The sequence below is a fragment of the Octopus sinensis genome, unplaced genomic scaffold (genome assembly GCF_006345805.1).
Source record: "Octopus sinensis unplaced genomic scaffold, ASM634580v1 Contig18746, whole genome shotgun sequence".
Classification (NCBI taxonomy): Eukaryota; Metazoa; Mollusca; class Cephalopoda; order Octopoda; family Octopodidae; genus Octopus; species Octopus sinensis.
In genome coordinates this window covers 273,233-290,519 of record NW_021835993.1, presented here as the reverse complement: position 1 = coordinate 290,519, position 17,287 = coordinate 273,233, and the positions used below count along the sequence as shown (strand labels likewise).

Here is a 17,287-nt window from a genome sequence, read left to right as displayed (position 1 = left end):
CTGTGCTCCCAATGTTTTTTCGGATGAGGCCAAAGATTTGTTAAAAATGTAATTCCGTCTCTATATTTGGTAGGATGTGTGACAACGATCCACTTAAAAGGTGGAGTGCCGTCCAGTTAATCGAGCATCCTTTTATTTCAAAGTATTATTTATTTCATTAACATTTCAGGTATAGAAAGTCTGTTTAGTCATGTTTATTGATTGGCCGTGAGTCATTAAGTTGTTCTGATTGGCCTGTTTCATTTTGCCCGGTCAAATTAAAAGAAATTGAAATTTATTTATTTTACTCATATGTAATTTATTTTAATTATTTGAAGCAATTAGATTAGATTATCTTAACTAGTTTATTTGTGTGAAATTAATTAAATTTATTCGCTAATTTTGAAAATCAGGATTCGGCAGTGGCCGCACTTCGGAAAGCAAGCGAGTTACCTCTCTAGATTGCTATCAATGCCCTCTGGTACAGTCAGCTGGTTTCATCATCTTTCCCTGGGGCCCAATCACGGCGATTGTAAGAAGTGGCAGGCGTCAGGAAGCGACGCCTCGGTCCGACTTTCATTATCTAATCAATGACCGTGCTTGGACATGCGCAGTTGCGGTCGACCATTTTACGTTGAAATAATGCAATTTTTTAATAATGCCGCAAGCCGATTCTTGTTATTTATCATGGAAGACACGTTCGATGAAATTGGACAGCTGCAGTTTCCAGAAGAATTTCAATTAGAACGGGAACTTATAGCAAATATGGTATCTCTTCCCCTTCCACCTGACGGAGGGTGGGGATGGGTGATTGTGTCCGCAGCTTTCATTTTCAATACGATTGTGGACGGAATTCTCGGTGGAATTGGAGTATTAATTCCAAAAATTAAAACCACCTTCGATGTGTCTCTTTCAACAGTATCCTTGATTATTTCGATTATGTACTCCCTCACATACGCCTCAGGTTCTATCCAACTCTTTATACCAGGACCTTTGATTGGATTTCTTCTCGACCGTTTCGGAGTGCGGCCGATCTGCTTACTATCTGCAGTTCTTGCGTCTGCGGCCTTTATTTCTTCATATTTTGTATCAAATATTGTCGTCCTGTTTTTCACTCTAGGAATATTTCCGGGTGAGGCCATGCTTATGAATGTTAGGGATTGCTTTCTGCACACTATCACTCAGTGCCCAGGTCATGGTGGGCTTCTACTTTGATCGACGGAGACCAATAGCTTTGGGACTTTCGAGCATGGGGTCTAGTTTTGGTTCGAGTGTCTTCCCTGTCCTCCTATCGAGTGCTCTTCACAAATATAACTGGACTGGCACTCTTCTCATAGTGGCAGCACTGGTAACACTCTCTATTCCTGCCTCTCTCGCAATGAAACCACTCTCTCTACCCGAACAAGCAAAACAGCTCGAAATTCTCTCCCTCACCAGTCAATAAAATTGGTCTCCTCTTCAATTGAAAGTCTGGAAACAGAAAATTCATTTCAACATCAAACGTGAATTTTAGTTAAATAGAGTAGGACATACCACTGGTCACTCGGAGACATTCCCAGTCACCCATTCCTCGCTAAACCTACCAAATCGATTGCCGACAAGATCATAAGCGGACTGACGACTTGTCAGAAAAAGATGGAAAGGCCGGAATATTCTCATGGAAACATTTCTTGTCTTACTGCCATCTCTACCACATGTGAGGGAAGTACGTACAGCAAAATAAGAGCAATACGGCGAGACAGCAACAACTTCCCAGAACTGTTAAGTCGACTCATTCGCCTGATGGAGAACAAAGTGGCGGACAAGTCATTAATCAGTGCAAGTGAAGGCGATTTGTTTAGAACAAAATTTGTCCAAAAGAATGTTTCTGAGTGCGTGACAGAAAAGGCCAAAAAACTATTAGTGAAGTGGATTAAACGAATTGTGTTGAGTCCTTTTAACAAATTGGAACTTTTTCACGTTGCAAGTCGACAAAGTTTACAGGAAATGGGAGTTATTCACAACGAACATGATATACGCAGTCTTATCAATATTCCCTCTTTGGATGATGTCATCCATAACCGTCCTAGGACTGATATGTTTTTTGACAGGTCCATTTGGAATTCAAATTTTATTGTGCGATTCTACGTGGCCTCTTTTATCATGTTCTTTGTCGTTTTGATACCTTATTTATTTATGATTCAGCTTACAAACGATACCTGCAAACACGGGGATATCCTCATATCGGTTATGGGTAATTATCTCATTATTACCTTGAGGCATCGGTGGAATGGTTTCCAGACTTGTCAGTGGCTTCATAGTCGGGAATTAGTAGACGTGTTTTCATATAACCGGGCGGCATTCTACTTGATATTTGTTAGTCTACTCCTCATGCCCATTCTGAGAGGGTCTTTGCCTGCAATGGTCCTCGTCTGTTTGGCGTATGGACTTTGCTATGGTTTGACTTTCAAATGGTCATTGCTAGGTGCAATTTTCTACAACCCTTCCCTGATATTCTGCAATGTGCTTGGAATAAGGAAACTCACACCCGCCTTGACAATTCACATGTTTATTAAGGGGATTGGCTACATTTTGGGGATTATTGGATTTGGTGGATGCTTTGTCTTATTTTAGGCAAATCTGTCGAGTCTATCGGAGTGACCACTACTTTTTATATTGGATCGGGGATTCTCTTCCTCTCGGCTCTCACACTGAGTGGGTGTTTTTTAAATCAGAAACCCTCCGAGATTGAGTAGATATATCTATTAAATAAAATTTCCATTTTCAGGATTTTTATTGGTAAGAAGGGATATGATTAAACATTCAAGTTGTATTGTCGATTGCGTCATTGGTTTTGGTGCTTTCTTTTTGTCAGAGAGCGCACCCAGAAATTTGTTTTCTGGAGCTTCTGGATGTTCTTTATTTTTCTGTTTAATGTTTGGTGTTATTTGAAATTTTAAACGGAAGCAGGAATCATATATCTCTTGACCAATGTACCCGCCAAAACTGAGAGGGAATAACATGCTTAATGAACAAAGACATTTTTAGAGCCTAAGATGATGAGAGAAAGCTCGCAAAATTTTAGTTAAAATATTAAAACAAATATTAAAGCCTAAAAACAATGTAAATGGTCTGCGTAAGAGGTTTCTTCGATACTTTTAACGATGCTGGTAATTTTTCTGACAAGTCTTATGAATGCGGAACCGGTCTTATGACTCTCATTAAGAAGGATATCAACTACCAGGAAAGTTCCGCATTCATTAACGCTAAACTTAACCGAAACGGATGCCTGGAGGCTTCTGCAATTACCATACCTACTCTAGTTGGAAATTTACTTATTTGCAATATGTACATTCCACCAATTGGATTATGCCCGAAAAGTTTTACTCAGATTTCCTCCCGGTTGACAAGCTTAAAAACTTTCTTATTTGCGGGAACCTGAATGCAAAGCACCCGCAGTGGCTTAAGTCACAAACACTTGACTCGAGAGGAAAGTCCCTGCTTGAGCAACTTGATAACCTCGTCATTCTTATCAATCTGTCTTTGAACACAAGAACCCTACACAAGAGAAAGGACAAACTTACTTTTCCCGACCTGACTCTTTGCTCTGCTAACCTGGTGTCATTGACTAATCGAAGGTAATCTACGACTTAGAGAGGGACCATAACCCGATAGTCATACAAGTCCAAGTCAAATTCACTTTCAGAAAATCAGTCCCCATACGACTACAACCATGCCGATTGGGTTAACTTTACCCGCTACATGGGCTCCTGGAACGTCTGTCGATTGCTGTGATCCGAGGGAACGGCTTCGCCATTCGCTAACCTGGCCGGGTGTCTCGCGAGGCCATTAATTAGTTTAGCTATCTTTTTTAACGGTTGAATTCCGAGAATAATTATGTCTACTTACTAAACAAATAATTTGGGGCAATAGGAAATCACCTTGCAAGATCCCCGTACCAGGTTTTTCATGAAGCATGAGGTGAGCGGAATGGGGAGGTAGTCATCCCATCCGGGCGTTTGCCGTCCCCTCTGTCCAATCCGGCGGGATATCCCCGTTCAGTATCTTGCCGATTAGAGCGGCTATAGCGGATATCAGAGAGTTGCCTGCCTCGCCAGTTGAGGGAGAGGTGAAGTTCTTGATGTGCCCCGGGCGGAGGCCATCAAGTCCGCCGCAGGTGCTTTCGCCAAAAGATTGAATTGAGAAGTTGATTTCATCTTCTGATGGGTTGAGCGTGCAAGACACAGATTCGGGTGTTTTGATCTCAGGTGGGCAAATTATAAACTGCTTGTTGTAAGATTCAGAATGAAAAGATACTTTGGAATAGATGGAGTTCAAAAGAAAAAAATCAGTACAAACCGTTTTATAGTGGAACAATTATGTTTATGTGAGAAGACTCGCGAAAATTATTGTATGGCAATTAAGAAAGAAATTATGAACGTAAATATGGAAAATCCCCCTGCAGTGGTTTGGGATTCAGTGGCTGAAGGAATAAAGAAAATATGTGCTTGGGAAAAAAACCGTCCGGATTCAAAGGAGTATTCGATAAGGAAATTGAACTTTTATCCGATAAACAGAAGAAAATAAGACTCAAAATGGAATCTACCACAGATCCTGATACTTATAACGTGCTACGAAGAGAAAGGAGTTGTGCTGTCAGGAAGATCAAAAAAGGAAGAAGGAAATTTATGTCAGAAAAATACATGAAAGTGTCAGTGAAATTGAGAGGATGAGATACGGAACGAAAATGTTTCGTGCTGCTCGCCTTTTGCAGAGAGGAGTGCAACCTAAGAAAGGAGTGTACACGACAGTCAAGGAAGAAATGTATTGGATAATAAAGAAAAAACTGGGATTATTGACGAATATTTTTCAGGCCTTTTAAACAAGAATGATACCTCGACCCTTGAACCGTTTGACAAATCACCAAGAAGTCTGAACTTAGCAATATCCCCAAAGGAAACTGACTTGGCAATTAAAAAATTAAACAACCGAGTTATCAAATCCTATCGAAACAACAATTGGAACACCTCAGGGGAACCCTATCTCCGGTTCTATTAATAGTATAACCGAAGACAGCACTGAGAGATCTCAGAACAAAGTAAGAAGGATCGATGCCGATGGAAATTGTATATGCAGACGACATAGACTTTGTGCCAGAAAATGATCAGGACTTGCATCTGTTTTGAAGAAAATTCCAAACGAATTTGAGAGATGGTGTTTGCACGTTAATCAAGAAAAGACTGAACATGTAAGAATCGCAAAGGAATCGAAATATATTGATGAAAATTGGAGGAAAAAAAAGAAATTAGGATCATTACTTGGTGATAGTGAGGACATGATGTACCGGAGAGTTTTAACCTCTGCAATGTACATTACATAAAATGGACACGTTTCACAGAAAACAACTACGCAATCTACTGGGCCTAGGATGGCCAAAAAAGATTCCTAACAGAAAATTATACGCTTGACACGATCGGTGCCAATAAACATCGATATCCGATTAAGCATGATTGGTCGATGATGAAGACTAAATTATTGCAAAATCCGAAAAAATTGAAAGATTTGAAGATAAAATTATTTGCAATATGGAAATGCAAGAAGAGTGCTGGTAGAATGTCTTGACACATTCAACGTAAGATAATTAAAAAAAATTTAGCAAGTGATTTGACGGAATTATCAAAGGCACAAAAAAGTAGAGTCAATGTCGACCCGTGCTACGCGGAAGGTACCACTCAATACACAGCGGGCTGTGATTGATCATTATTTCAAGCTATAGATTTTACAATTTTAAATGCTAGATTTGATCATTTTAAGTTATTGTGCATTTAATTTCCACCTCTTATCCACGTGAGATTTGATTTAAGCCGTGTTCGACTGTTTTCCAAGTGGGTCATGGAGAATTAGTATATTAAAAGAAAGGAATAAAATATATCAATCAACAGTACTCAGCACACACATTCGAGCATATGCATTAATATTAGTCAGTGCTTGCTTCCTCTCCAGAAACTTAACAGCCTGCTCAACCCAAGGAGCCATGACAAACCCAGCCTCCCCTATCATATTTCCTGATATCCTGACTGCACTCGCAATATCTCCCCTCCTCATGCACTCTCTAGCACATGCCAGATGCCCATACATGTCCCCTTCCCTTACATTTTCCACATCCGTAATATACTCCACCACAATGAACGACTCCACCACCCCCATCATATACTCAAAAAACCCAAATCTCGTATTTAGTGAAGCAACTCTCCAACTAGCTCTACTCTTGGCCCAGAAACTACAAGTTTACTCCACACGAACTACCTTTCCTCCACCTCTTTATAAGTGTGCAGTTCTGGCCCAATCGACCTCAGAACAGTGTCGGCAAAAGGGACGTCCGACGTTGCATTGACCATTTCCTCGAGTGCCTGCAATATCAAACCCAAGTGGACCAATTCATACACCTCTCTATCAGAGTGCAACCCCCTAATAGCCCTGCTGCATATCCCCGTCAATTTGAGCCAGTCAATTGTCTCACCTCTCATTCGAGCCCTCTCTGGTATAACAAAACTGCCTCATCACCTGCCATGAGAGATGCCTCCCGTCTCAATAGGCTTTCTCTCCCATTCAATTCATTTTTACACAACTCATCCCGTTCAGACGCCCGATCCTGTAAATACACCTCCCCTGATTTCCTCAGAGTGATTTCTTCTCTTTGTAGAGTTATGGGCAGTTGTGCATTGGCTGAACTTTCTATCTCCTCTTTCATTTCTCTCAAATCCTTTCTGAACGTGAAATCTGCTTGTTCGGTCAATTCCTTCCTTCTTTGACTGAAACACTCCACCTCCCGTTCATTCACTCTTCTTAGTGACTTGTCTCGCTCGTTTTTTAGATTTCTGGCGTCTTTTGCTAATTTGCTGGCCAGTCTGGACTCCACAGTGCAGCCATCGGTGGATTGTTGGATTTGCAGACTCAACATTAATTGGAGGGCCTCTTCCACAAGAGAAGAGTCTGGATGACTCCCATTTATGACAGAACACAAATATTCCCTCGACTTTTGCGATAACTTGTTTTCCAACTCAATCCCATCTGACCTTATTTTCACAAACTAAAATAAAATTGAAAGGGGAGACCGACTGCTGAATGGTGGCCAGTTTGTCTTGGAGTCCCGAAATATCAACTCCCCCACATTTCTCCCCATTGGTCGAGTAATTGGCACAGCAAATCCTACAACAAAATATGTGACTGGACCTGGCAGCTTTGAGTTTCCCCGCTGCCTCAGTCATGGCAGATCGACGATTCCTCAAAACTCTCACCAAATCCTTGATATTTGGATCGTCCATGAGAATGTTTTTGTAGGCTTCGTTGTGGTCATCGAGGCAGGCCACTGAATCCTCGGCCTCGGATATACTCAGACTCACTGAATTGAGCTCCTCACGTGATATTTCCTGAGTTTTTTCGTGGAGAAGTCCACTTTTGTCGATTGATTTGTTAATGGGGAGTTTTGCAAGCGGGGTGTTGTTCAAATAGTCAGAATTAATATAATTTTGAATAACATCGTTGTAGGCCCACACAATTCCGAGTGTTCCACAAATGATTCCCACGGATAAGTTTCTTTTGGTTAACAATCCTGAGAAAACCGTAGCTCTGTTGCTTTTTTGGCTAAAACAACCATGTCGTAAATTGGTCTGAAATGTTTAAATTAAAAAACACAATTTTATTATTCGATAATAAGGAAGACACAAAACACAACTTCATTATTTAGTCATTTATTTTATTAAGTATTATTTTTTAAATAATTATTTAATTTTTTAGACTTTAGTGGAATATTAATAAATTCAATTACAAAAAATATTACAAAAGTAGGAGTCCGGTTTTTTGTATCACGAAAAGGTAAATCTGAGTAGTTACGCAAAATAACAGCAAGTCTCAATATAAGGATGGGGTTTATTTATGTATCCAGTTATTTGTGATAACAAACACTGAATATAAACAAACACGTATCAACTCATTGCATTAAAGCCCTATCTCCATCGATTTAATTAATTTCAAAATAAAATGATTTTCAAATTAAACGATCACAGATTTTAAAATTTCTCCCTTTTTCCTGGTCCACGACTCCAGTTGAAGATCTGCCAAACATGAAATACACATTATTAATGCACTATAACTAATTGGGACATAAATCAGTTGTTGCATGTAAAATGAGCAAATACCTATTTCCGATTTTTTGGGCAAATTTAGTTTGGTTTTTTGGTTTCTTCCGACATCCCCGTTGTCAATCAAAATCTAAAATATTTGCAGTCTGACAACTGGAAATTGCGGAGTTTGAGTGGCAAGGAAACTCGTCATTTCACTGGGTTTTTTGTTAATCGCATTTTTCCGTAAAAACACAAGGACGAGAATCACCATTCCGAAAACAATAATCGTGAGGATCCCCGCCATCAGGTTGAGTGAATTTGTGGAGAGAAATGGCGTCTCGCACATAACTTGGACAGTTGCATTGGTTATAGAGAATAGCGGAGGAATTCCACTGTCGGTCACTTTAATGGAGAATTCGACAGCACCCACAAAGTCCAGACTTTTTGCCAGCCTGACTGAACCTGTTTTGTTTACTGAAAAATATTCAGGTTCGTCAATTTCATAAGTAAGTGGGCCCAGAATCGGGTCACGTATTGTAATTCGAAATATTTGGGTGCCGACCGAGGCACGACAGTTCAGGGGAAAATGATTTTGCTGGGAATTGGGAAACAGTATTTCGGGGGGATTCTCTTCGAACACATTTACTACGATTTTGGCAGTGTCCATCAAATTGGGTTTGTCGACGTCCTTCGCAATTATTGTTGCTTCATGTGAGAAGGCCTTGCGGAGAGGCCTGTTCAAATAAATAGTTCCTGTGTTTTTGTCCACTTGGAAGTAAGCAGAATCAATCGAATATTCGGTCTGGGAATTCAAATCAGGATCCAATGCAAATATTGAGCCAATTTTCTCTCCGATTGGTGTATTTTTCAAGACGCGGAAATAGTACTCGCGCCTTTCGAACTCGGGTGGCGAATCATTTTGATCAACCACCCACACTTGTAGAATGACGGAGGCAGACAACTGCGGCACTCCTCCGTCGACTGCTACCACCTCTAGACTGTAGGAAGACTGTGACTCCCGATCGAGACTTGTTCCGAGATAGACATCCCCGCTGTCCGGGTCAATCGAAAAACCGAATTGAGTCCCATTCTTCAGAAAATATTTGATTTCTCCATTTACTCCTGCATCAATGTCTGTCGCCTTTACATTGAGAATTGCATTTTGAATAATTGCATTTTCGATTACGTAGCAAGTATAAGAGGCTTGTTCAAATACTGGCGGATTGTCGTTCGAGTCCAATATTTCAATCACAAGCTTTTCAGAAGAGAATAAAGTAGGTACACCTTTGTCTTGACAAATTATTAACATTTCGATTTTATCCGACTCTTCTCTGTCTAAAGTGCCACGTTTTATAAGCAAGAGTCCTCCAGATCTTGAAGTTGCTAGTTTAAATCGATTGTCGTTGACGGTGCATTCGAATTTCCCATTTGAGTCAGAGTCGGCATCCGAAACAAACAAATTCCCGATAACAGTCCCATCTGGACTATTTTCTGCGACAGAAAGAGTGCTGCTCCCAAGAAGGGTAATCTGGGGCTTGTTGTCGTTGAAATCGACCACGAACACAGAAATGTATGCTGTGGCCTGCATCCCACTTTTCGTAGGATTGTAGGCCACCACTGGAAATTCAAAGTAGTTTATCTTCTCGTAGTCGAGTCTTGCCGATAAAATCACCTTCCCAGAGTTTTGATCGACTTGGAAAAATTTTGCAACTTTCGGGTTGGCACGAGAGTCGACTTTGTAGTGAATGAGTGCGTTTATTCCTTCATCGGGGTCCGTGGCCTCGACTCGGCCTACGACATACCCCACAGGCGCGTTTTCCGAAACATAAAACGTGAAAATCTGGCGGACAAAAGTGGGGACATTGTCATTCTCGTCCAAAATATTAACCGTCACGTTCAACACTCCCACTTGGCCTCCACTGTCCTGGGCGACAATTTCGAAAAAGTAAGACTGATGAGATTCACGGTCAAGTTTCTGCAACAACTCCAAATATAAATGAGTTTCCCTCTTTTTCAGAGAAAATGGAATTTCTGATTTGTTCAGAATTCTGTACTCCGTGATTCCATATTCTTTGGAGTCACGATCCTCAGCGGACTTGATTGGGATCAATTCCCCAATATTAGACGACTCTAGGACATCAACAGTAAGGGAGGGAGGGTCGAAAGTCGGGTTGTTGTCGTTTATATCCGTTATCTTCACCTTTAAATCGGCAATGTTGGTCCTGCCATTCGAAAAACCGATGAGAACTCTAAGAAAAACAAAACATTCGTCAGCAGATCCTGAACAAACTCCTTCCCGGTCGATTCTTTCCAGTGTAATCAAATTGCCAGTTTTGTCGATTTCAAAAAGATCTCCTGCCGCAGAGTTCTCGAATATTCCATATGTTAATTGGCTAGATTCTGAATTTTCGAGTCGAAGATCCTCAAAGACATTGCCTATGACGGTGCCGACTGGCAACTCCTCCCGGACGGAGTAGACTAGGACTGCCGTAGAGAAACCAGGACAGAGGAGAAAGATATACCACATGAGAGGAAGAAAAAACAATATTCAAATCACGCGAACGCGCAGAGTGCTTATTCGAAAGCGAGAAACGCAATTAACGCCAATGGCAATGTATTGACAGCACGACAATGCGAGTTTTCTTTGAAATGTTTCCAATTAATCATGAATTGATGCCTTCCGCTTCTCTCCTCAAATGAGGGTTGCTTTTGCCAAATCGAAACCATAAACCAATATTCAGTAACTCCCATGCGGTTTGCGGAAGCAGACTGATTGACGGCTCGATTCCTTGATATTATAAAATTCGGGCATTGTTTTGGGTATTGCTAGACAACCATAATTGGGCGATAAATTCACAATGTCACGAAACCAATGTGCCAGAAAATGGTCTCTTTATCACCTGACCTACAGCAAATCTCAAATTGTAATTACAAAGATCGACACATAATTAAAATGTATAATTAATGGAATTTGCATTAATTTTATTAGCTGATCCATTTTTATGAGTCATTATATATTATTCCAACAAATAAATTAACGTCAATTCAAATTAATTCTAAGAACAACTCGAATAATTAGAACAATCATAAATAACCTTAATCTGAACAATATAATACAAGTGTAAACAAATGCTTTGATTTGTCTCATCAAAAGACTAATTAATTGACCTGTTTATGACCAAGTGTGGGCCACTACTAATTGAAGGAGAACGTTTCCTTTCTTCAAAAGGGGACTCTCCTCAACTGAACTAATTTTATTACTTTAAAACGTGTTAGTTTGATTTGAGAATGTGTCATGCCTCAATGTCCTTAGGTGGCTCGGTCTAACTAAATAAAGAAATATTATGACTTCTGAGAGAGCGTCCTCCTCCATTCTCAGATTCCTGATTTCCTGGGCTTCCAAAACCTCGTCCTCGGTTATATTGTCTTTGTCCAACGTCGCAAGACTCTTGATGTAGGAGAGGACTTCCGCACGGTAAGTAGGCTCGCTTGCGATTGGGGTCTCTGAAAATAAACAAGTTTGGGGTACCGCTAAGCGTTAGTTTTTTTAGTGCTCTAAGCTGTTCCAATTTGACTATTTCTGCGAAAGTGGACACGTCAGTCGATCTGACATGAACATTCGAGCAAACCGCAAATTGAGGGTATGGAGAGAAGAGAGTGACCCCGACAATCCATTCAAGTTGCTCAGTTGACTGTTGTCCCTCAGATGGAGGGTCTGCAAACTGGAAAGACAATCCACGTCGGTCAGGTCAGTCAGTCTGTTGGCAGCCTACATTGGAACCCTTCAAATACCAAGTACAGATTCCTCAAGTTCGGGAGATTGATTCCTCCGGTCGATGCAATTTTGTTTCCTCTCAGTTCGAGGGAGTGGAGACTCGAGAAAATGGTGGGGTCCAGTCCTCTAATCTCCGTGATGTCGTTGTCTGGACTACATTCGACGAGCTACCGTTGAGTATTAGTTGTTCTAAGAGGGGGAAGTTCAGTCCCTCTGTCGACTTGATTCTGTTGTTGCTGAGACTGAGGATTTGCAGGAATTGGAGTGGTGGCAGATCGATGGATGTGATTTTGTTGTTGTCGCAGTTGAGGACAAGCAGAGTGGTCAGATTCTCTAACGGCTGCAGACTTTTGATGTAGTTATTCGAAAGGTCGACGAATCGAAGGTGGATGAACCCCTGAATGCCCTCCAAGTTATTCAGACTCCTACAAGTCAGTGAGTGGGTGACCTCTCTCTCAGTGACAAGCGGACATAGGCATGGGCGAACCCGTCGGACACTTTGTTGATGAGGGAAAGGCCCTCTCCCAGAATGGAGGGGGACAGAGGGACGGCCTCAGTCTATCAGTCAGAGTACAGTCATACGTCTTCTTCCTCCTCTCCCTCGGGTTCCATTTCCTCTCTGCCCTCCTCAGACTGGCTGCCTATAATGTAACAAAAAGTGTATTCCAGCCGTTCATGTTCTCCAGATCTGTGTCGTAGGATTCTGTAGCCATGTCGTCTTGTCTTGATTACGTTTCTAGGCAACTGCTCGTTTATAAATTCACCATTTAAAATACAGTAATTGGCTTCGATGCGAGTAGTTTAAGAAGGTAAAGGGAGTCTTCAAGACAGTCGGAAACGCTGAAGATTGCTTACAGAATTTGGGTGGAGATTTTATAAAACAATTATTTTAAACATTGATACTTAATTTTGTTAATTATATCCGTTAATTAATAAATTAATTTAAATATCCAAGAAACATTTTGTCATGGTGGATGAAGGTGGTCTAATTACACAATTTATTAGTGATAATGTCACCCCCTGTATCTCCTCAGCAATCCAAGTCTAATTCAACCCGAAAGCACGGGTGTTCCCCAGTCTGGTACGAAGAGAGCGGACGAAGACGGACAAATCGCAGTCGTTCGACCAGCAAGGAACGGTTTCAGGACCTCCCTCAGGAAGATCCGCAAAACCGTCTCCACATCGGCGACCTCGGCCCGGAAATAACAGAAAAGGATTTAATAACTGCCTTCAAAGTGTACGGAGATGTGGAAGACGTTTGGGTGGCCAAGTCCCCTCCGTGTTTTGGATTCGTCATTTTCCGGACGGACGAGGACGCGACGGAAGCAATGATCAGTCTGGACGGGGCGTGAGTATTGTCTGAATATGTGCAGAGTCATCAAGTCGAGTCGAATTCGAGTGACTGTGGCCAAACCGCGGACGAAGGGGAGGGGGAAGCCGGATTGGACATGCGGTGTTATAATTGTGGCAATCGGGGACACTTTGCTCGCGACTGTGGGGGGTGGAGGTTGTCTGCTGTGCCATATTAGCGTTTCCTTCCTAAATAATGAATTGGTGTGTCTTAGATCAGCAGAGAGGCAGTTCCGTGGTGATTTCAGGTTATTCAAGTTCTCTATTGTAGATGGTATGACCGAAGTGAGAGGAAAGTCCGTGATTCGCCAAGTCGGTTGGTGGTTGTTGTTTAATTGCAGTGATGGGGGATATGTGTATTCTCTGTGTATTTGATATATTCGTAGGAGGAATGCAAGTTATGGTCGTGCAGAGTAAGTTTTGATTGCTTATGCCCGCAGTAGTCCTCGCAGGCAGATTTAGTCGACATAAATTAATTTCCGTTATCATTTTGGCTATGTTTTGTTGTTGCTCGTTAGGAATATTACGTTGTGTGTGAGACTATCTTACCGATATCGTTTAATTTTATGAATTGTGGCGTTACATGTGGGAAATGAACACAATTTCAGTTAAAATGGTGATTAGGGGCGTTTTCATCCTTTGTGAGGTCTTTTGCAAGTATAGTGGAACATGACTATTGCGCAGTACAAAATGTGGAGAAAGGACAATCCAATGTGGTATGAAAGCCCTTCCCGGATGGTACAGACTACAGGTATCTTGGTTGTACTCCACAACTGATGACAGTACTCGACTACTCCATTTCGGACAAACACTCCTCCGGCTAATATGTTCACAATATCTATTTATCAACTGTACTCTACGACCGCAGATTATGTGCCCGACGAACACCACAGCTGGGAATTTATTTCCGAACATCAAAGCAAAAGTGGAAATTGAGAGGCCCAGATTGGTCACATTCATCCAATTCATCGTGCCGACGCAACTTCTCCACGTCTCATTTGGAAATTGTTCGAAAAAGTATGTCTGGTCGTTAATTCCTAAAATAATTCGACGAATATATTCCTTGCATGTACATTCCGTAGTTCTCGCTATTATTCGTTTCAACCCAGTAGGTCATCAGGCTGTTCAGCAAAATATTTAACGAAAGATACGAATCAGCTATACAAATGGCGATTTCTTTACGCATTTCACTGTGAGGGGCTGTTGGTTTATAATCATAATTTAATCAACCATTAGTGAGTGTAAATCGACCGTATTAATTCGACTATATTCACTCAAATACGGAAAAGTCAAACTACAAATCCTTTTTGACACTTTTGCTTCATTTGTCCCCACAATCTCCGTCCTTCTTCGATGACTTCTGAGAACTCTGGCAGATTTCAAAACTGTCTAACTCCACAAAAGGTCGGCCAGTTCCTTATTCATTTCAGACGATGGAAATTCCTTATAAACACCGATTTAGTTACTTTCTAACCAACCAAAATAGTTTTCCAATGATTTCAGATTGATAGTTTCTGGACATTAGCTACTCCTTGTCTGAAATTCAGTTGTTAATTCACTTATGTTACTTCGTAGAAGTAATTCACTGTGTGTGAGGTCCAGAAATGCTACATTTATCCTTCTCATCAGACAAATGGATCAATTATGTGAATTCTCGAAACTACAAGTATTTTCAGAGATGATGGTCTTTACTAGAAACCTTTTGTCAAAATGAAAAAAGCATGTGTGAGTATCAAACATAACCTATCGGATCCATCCACTGCAAAAAGAATTTTGTTGTTATCCAGTGTAAGATGCAATGATTTCTTCCGAACTCTTTTATCCGAGATGAAGAGGGAGATCTCCGATTCTTTAGACATTTTAATAGGCGGTTAGCAGTGGTCCAGTTATTTAATGTAGCGTTGATGAAGCAGCCAGGATGTGCCAGTCTTTAAAGCAATGACAATTTCGTCGGCGCAGGAAATCAGGATGTTGTTTTTATTATCTGGTACAGGCAGATCAGCGATGAAAAAATTAAACAGGGTGAGCGAGAGAGAGGAACCTTCCGGAACCCCGTTTGACAGAAGGCGTGACTTTGAAGTCGGTTTACATGTTTGGACAGTGAGTCGAATCTAATCTGTAAAAGTCTTTTCTGTAATTAGAACTACTAAATAAACATCAAAAGAACACTGTTCAGAAATCAGTGTTAACTAAAAATATACAAATAATTTCTACAAATTGGGAAATCATCGAATGTTTTGTCGTCAGGTCCATTTTGTGTTGTATCACCAATGCTGTTTGTTCTCTTCCCAATCAGATCCCGAACATTCGACGACACATCTGAATACGAGAAAGCTGATTACCGTGCCGGTGCTCCAAGTCCCTCAATTCTTCCAGACAGGCAACGTCCAACGGACAAATAAAAAGGGACTTGCTCGACAAATTATTGACATATAGGACTTGGTTGGTCAGTGCAGTTATTTGTCTGGGGATGTTTAGGTGGGGTACTCTTTTTCGGCAGGTGACAAAAGAGATTGGAAATTATTAGAATTCAGGTATTTTTCACATTCCTTCAAATCTGTGAAAATCTTTGAAGAAAGCAGAATCAGCACAAAGAAGAAGTGGATGGTGGAGTCGTCGGGCTAGTCTATATGAGCAGGCACCACCTTCGATATAAACAGTGTCGTCTTCCCAGAAGAAAGCACTTCGAGCACCACCGACAAGTGTTTCAACACCAACTCGATCGAGTGGAATTGATGTGATTTGAAGAGAACTTGAACGATCTAAAATGTGTGTAGGGTGAGTGGACCTTTATCCTGAGAGGTGTGTCGAGTGTGTGTCCTGTCATGTTGATAATGCACAGGTCGGAAATGCAGGGGTTAAGTATTCCCTGACTAATGCACGACGTGAGTATGTTCGACAGATGTTTGTCCCCTATTTTGCACCAAGTAAAATATGCTGCAGTTGAGCATGTCAGCATAACCGTGCACTCTCGACGTCAGGGCAATGTGGCCGCACCGATGAGACGGCTTGTCGTCAACCATTTTGGAGATCAGATCGGAATTCCGCGAGACCCCACTGAAAAGAGAGGAAGGGGGCTTCCAAAGATTGAATTTGAAAGCGTTGGCCGACGCGACTAGTTTTGTCAGGATATCAGTCACGGTGGGCCTTTGTTGGGGATTGAGGACAAAAATGTGTTCTAGGGTGAGCGAGCACATGAGAACTTATGAGTAATGTGAGACATGTCGGGTGTCTGGAGGGAGGCAAGTCGTATTCCAAGTTGAGGATTCGTCGAGCGGAATAAATGTCGAAGGGGAGCGAGGAAAAGCACAGGAAGTACAGGAGACATCCGAGAGCCTGAGTTTGGCCGAGCGAATACCCAAATGTCCTGTCCCAGTCCCAATTCCAGGAATAGTCGGACGTCCACCATTTCTGGGGACCGATAGCAGGGAGTGGTGCAGCACTTGATCTAGACTTATAGGCTGTTTCTACTTCTCTCTCGAGTCCCTTTAGTTCCTCTTCTGTCCAGTTTGCAGAGGGTCTGTAAACGTTGGTGGTTGCACTGCCAAAGTCTCCCAGTTTGACACGTCCGTTCGCGACCATAATGTTTTCGAGCTGTCTTATAAAGGGTCAGTCACCTTGAGGTCTCGGTGTATGATCGGCGGGTCCATGCAGTGGAGTTTCTCCAGGGCTTTCAGAACGGAGATGAAAATGTAGTAAATTTCGAGGTGACTGAGTTTTCTGGGCTTGACAAAGTAGTCGTGGAGGGAGCCGCCTTCAATGCCATCAAAGTGAGACCCTGGCAAAAATCCATCAGCAAATTAAAGTGAGTTTCCCCGAGGATGTGGATTTGATTCCACGTGATGAGATGGACAATGTTGTCGCACTTGTTGAACAAACTCTCAGGTGTTATTCTACCACGACTACTTGAATTCTGATTTCATTTTCGACTCGCATTTTATCGCCCTTGACCAGTTTCTTGACCACATATTTCGACTTGGTTCGGACGTCTACTCCCAAGTAGATTAGTCCGAATGCGCCTGGACTGAAATACGGCGGCTACCTTTGGCAATCAGTCTGACCAAGTGGATGTTATATTTCG

At 41.6% G+C, this 17,287-nt stretch overlaps 1 protein-coding gene across 1 annotated transcript; it reads right to left on the bottom strand.

The window, feature by feature from the left end:
- Positions 1 to 2,723: 2,723 nt before the first annotated feature.
- LOC115231640 (protocadherin-7-like) lies at positions 2,724 to 10,608 on the bottom strand. The gene is made up of 3 exons (XM_029801617.1): positions 8,251 to 10,608; positions 7,257 to 7,628; positions 2,724 to 2,885 (listed from the first exon to the last, which is right to left on the bottom strand). The coding sequence occupies exons 1-3, from the start codon at positions 10,606 to 10,608 to the stop codon at positions 2,724 to 2,726; spliced, it is 2,892 nt and encodes a 963-aa protein (XP_029657477.1).
- Positions 10,609 to 17,287: the final 6,679 nt, after the last annotated feature.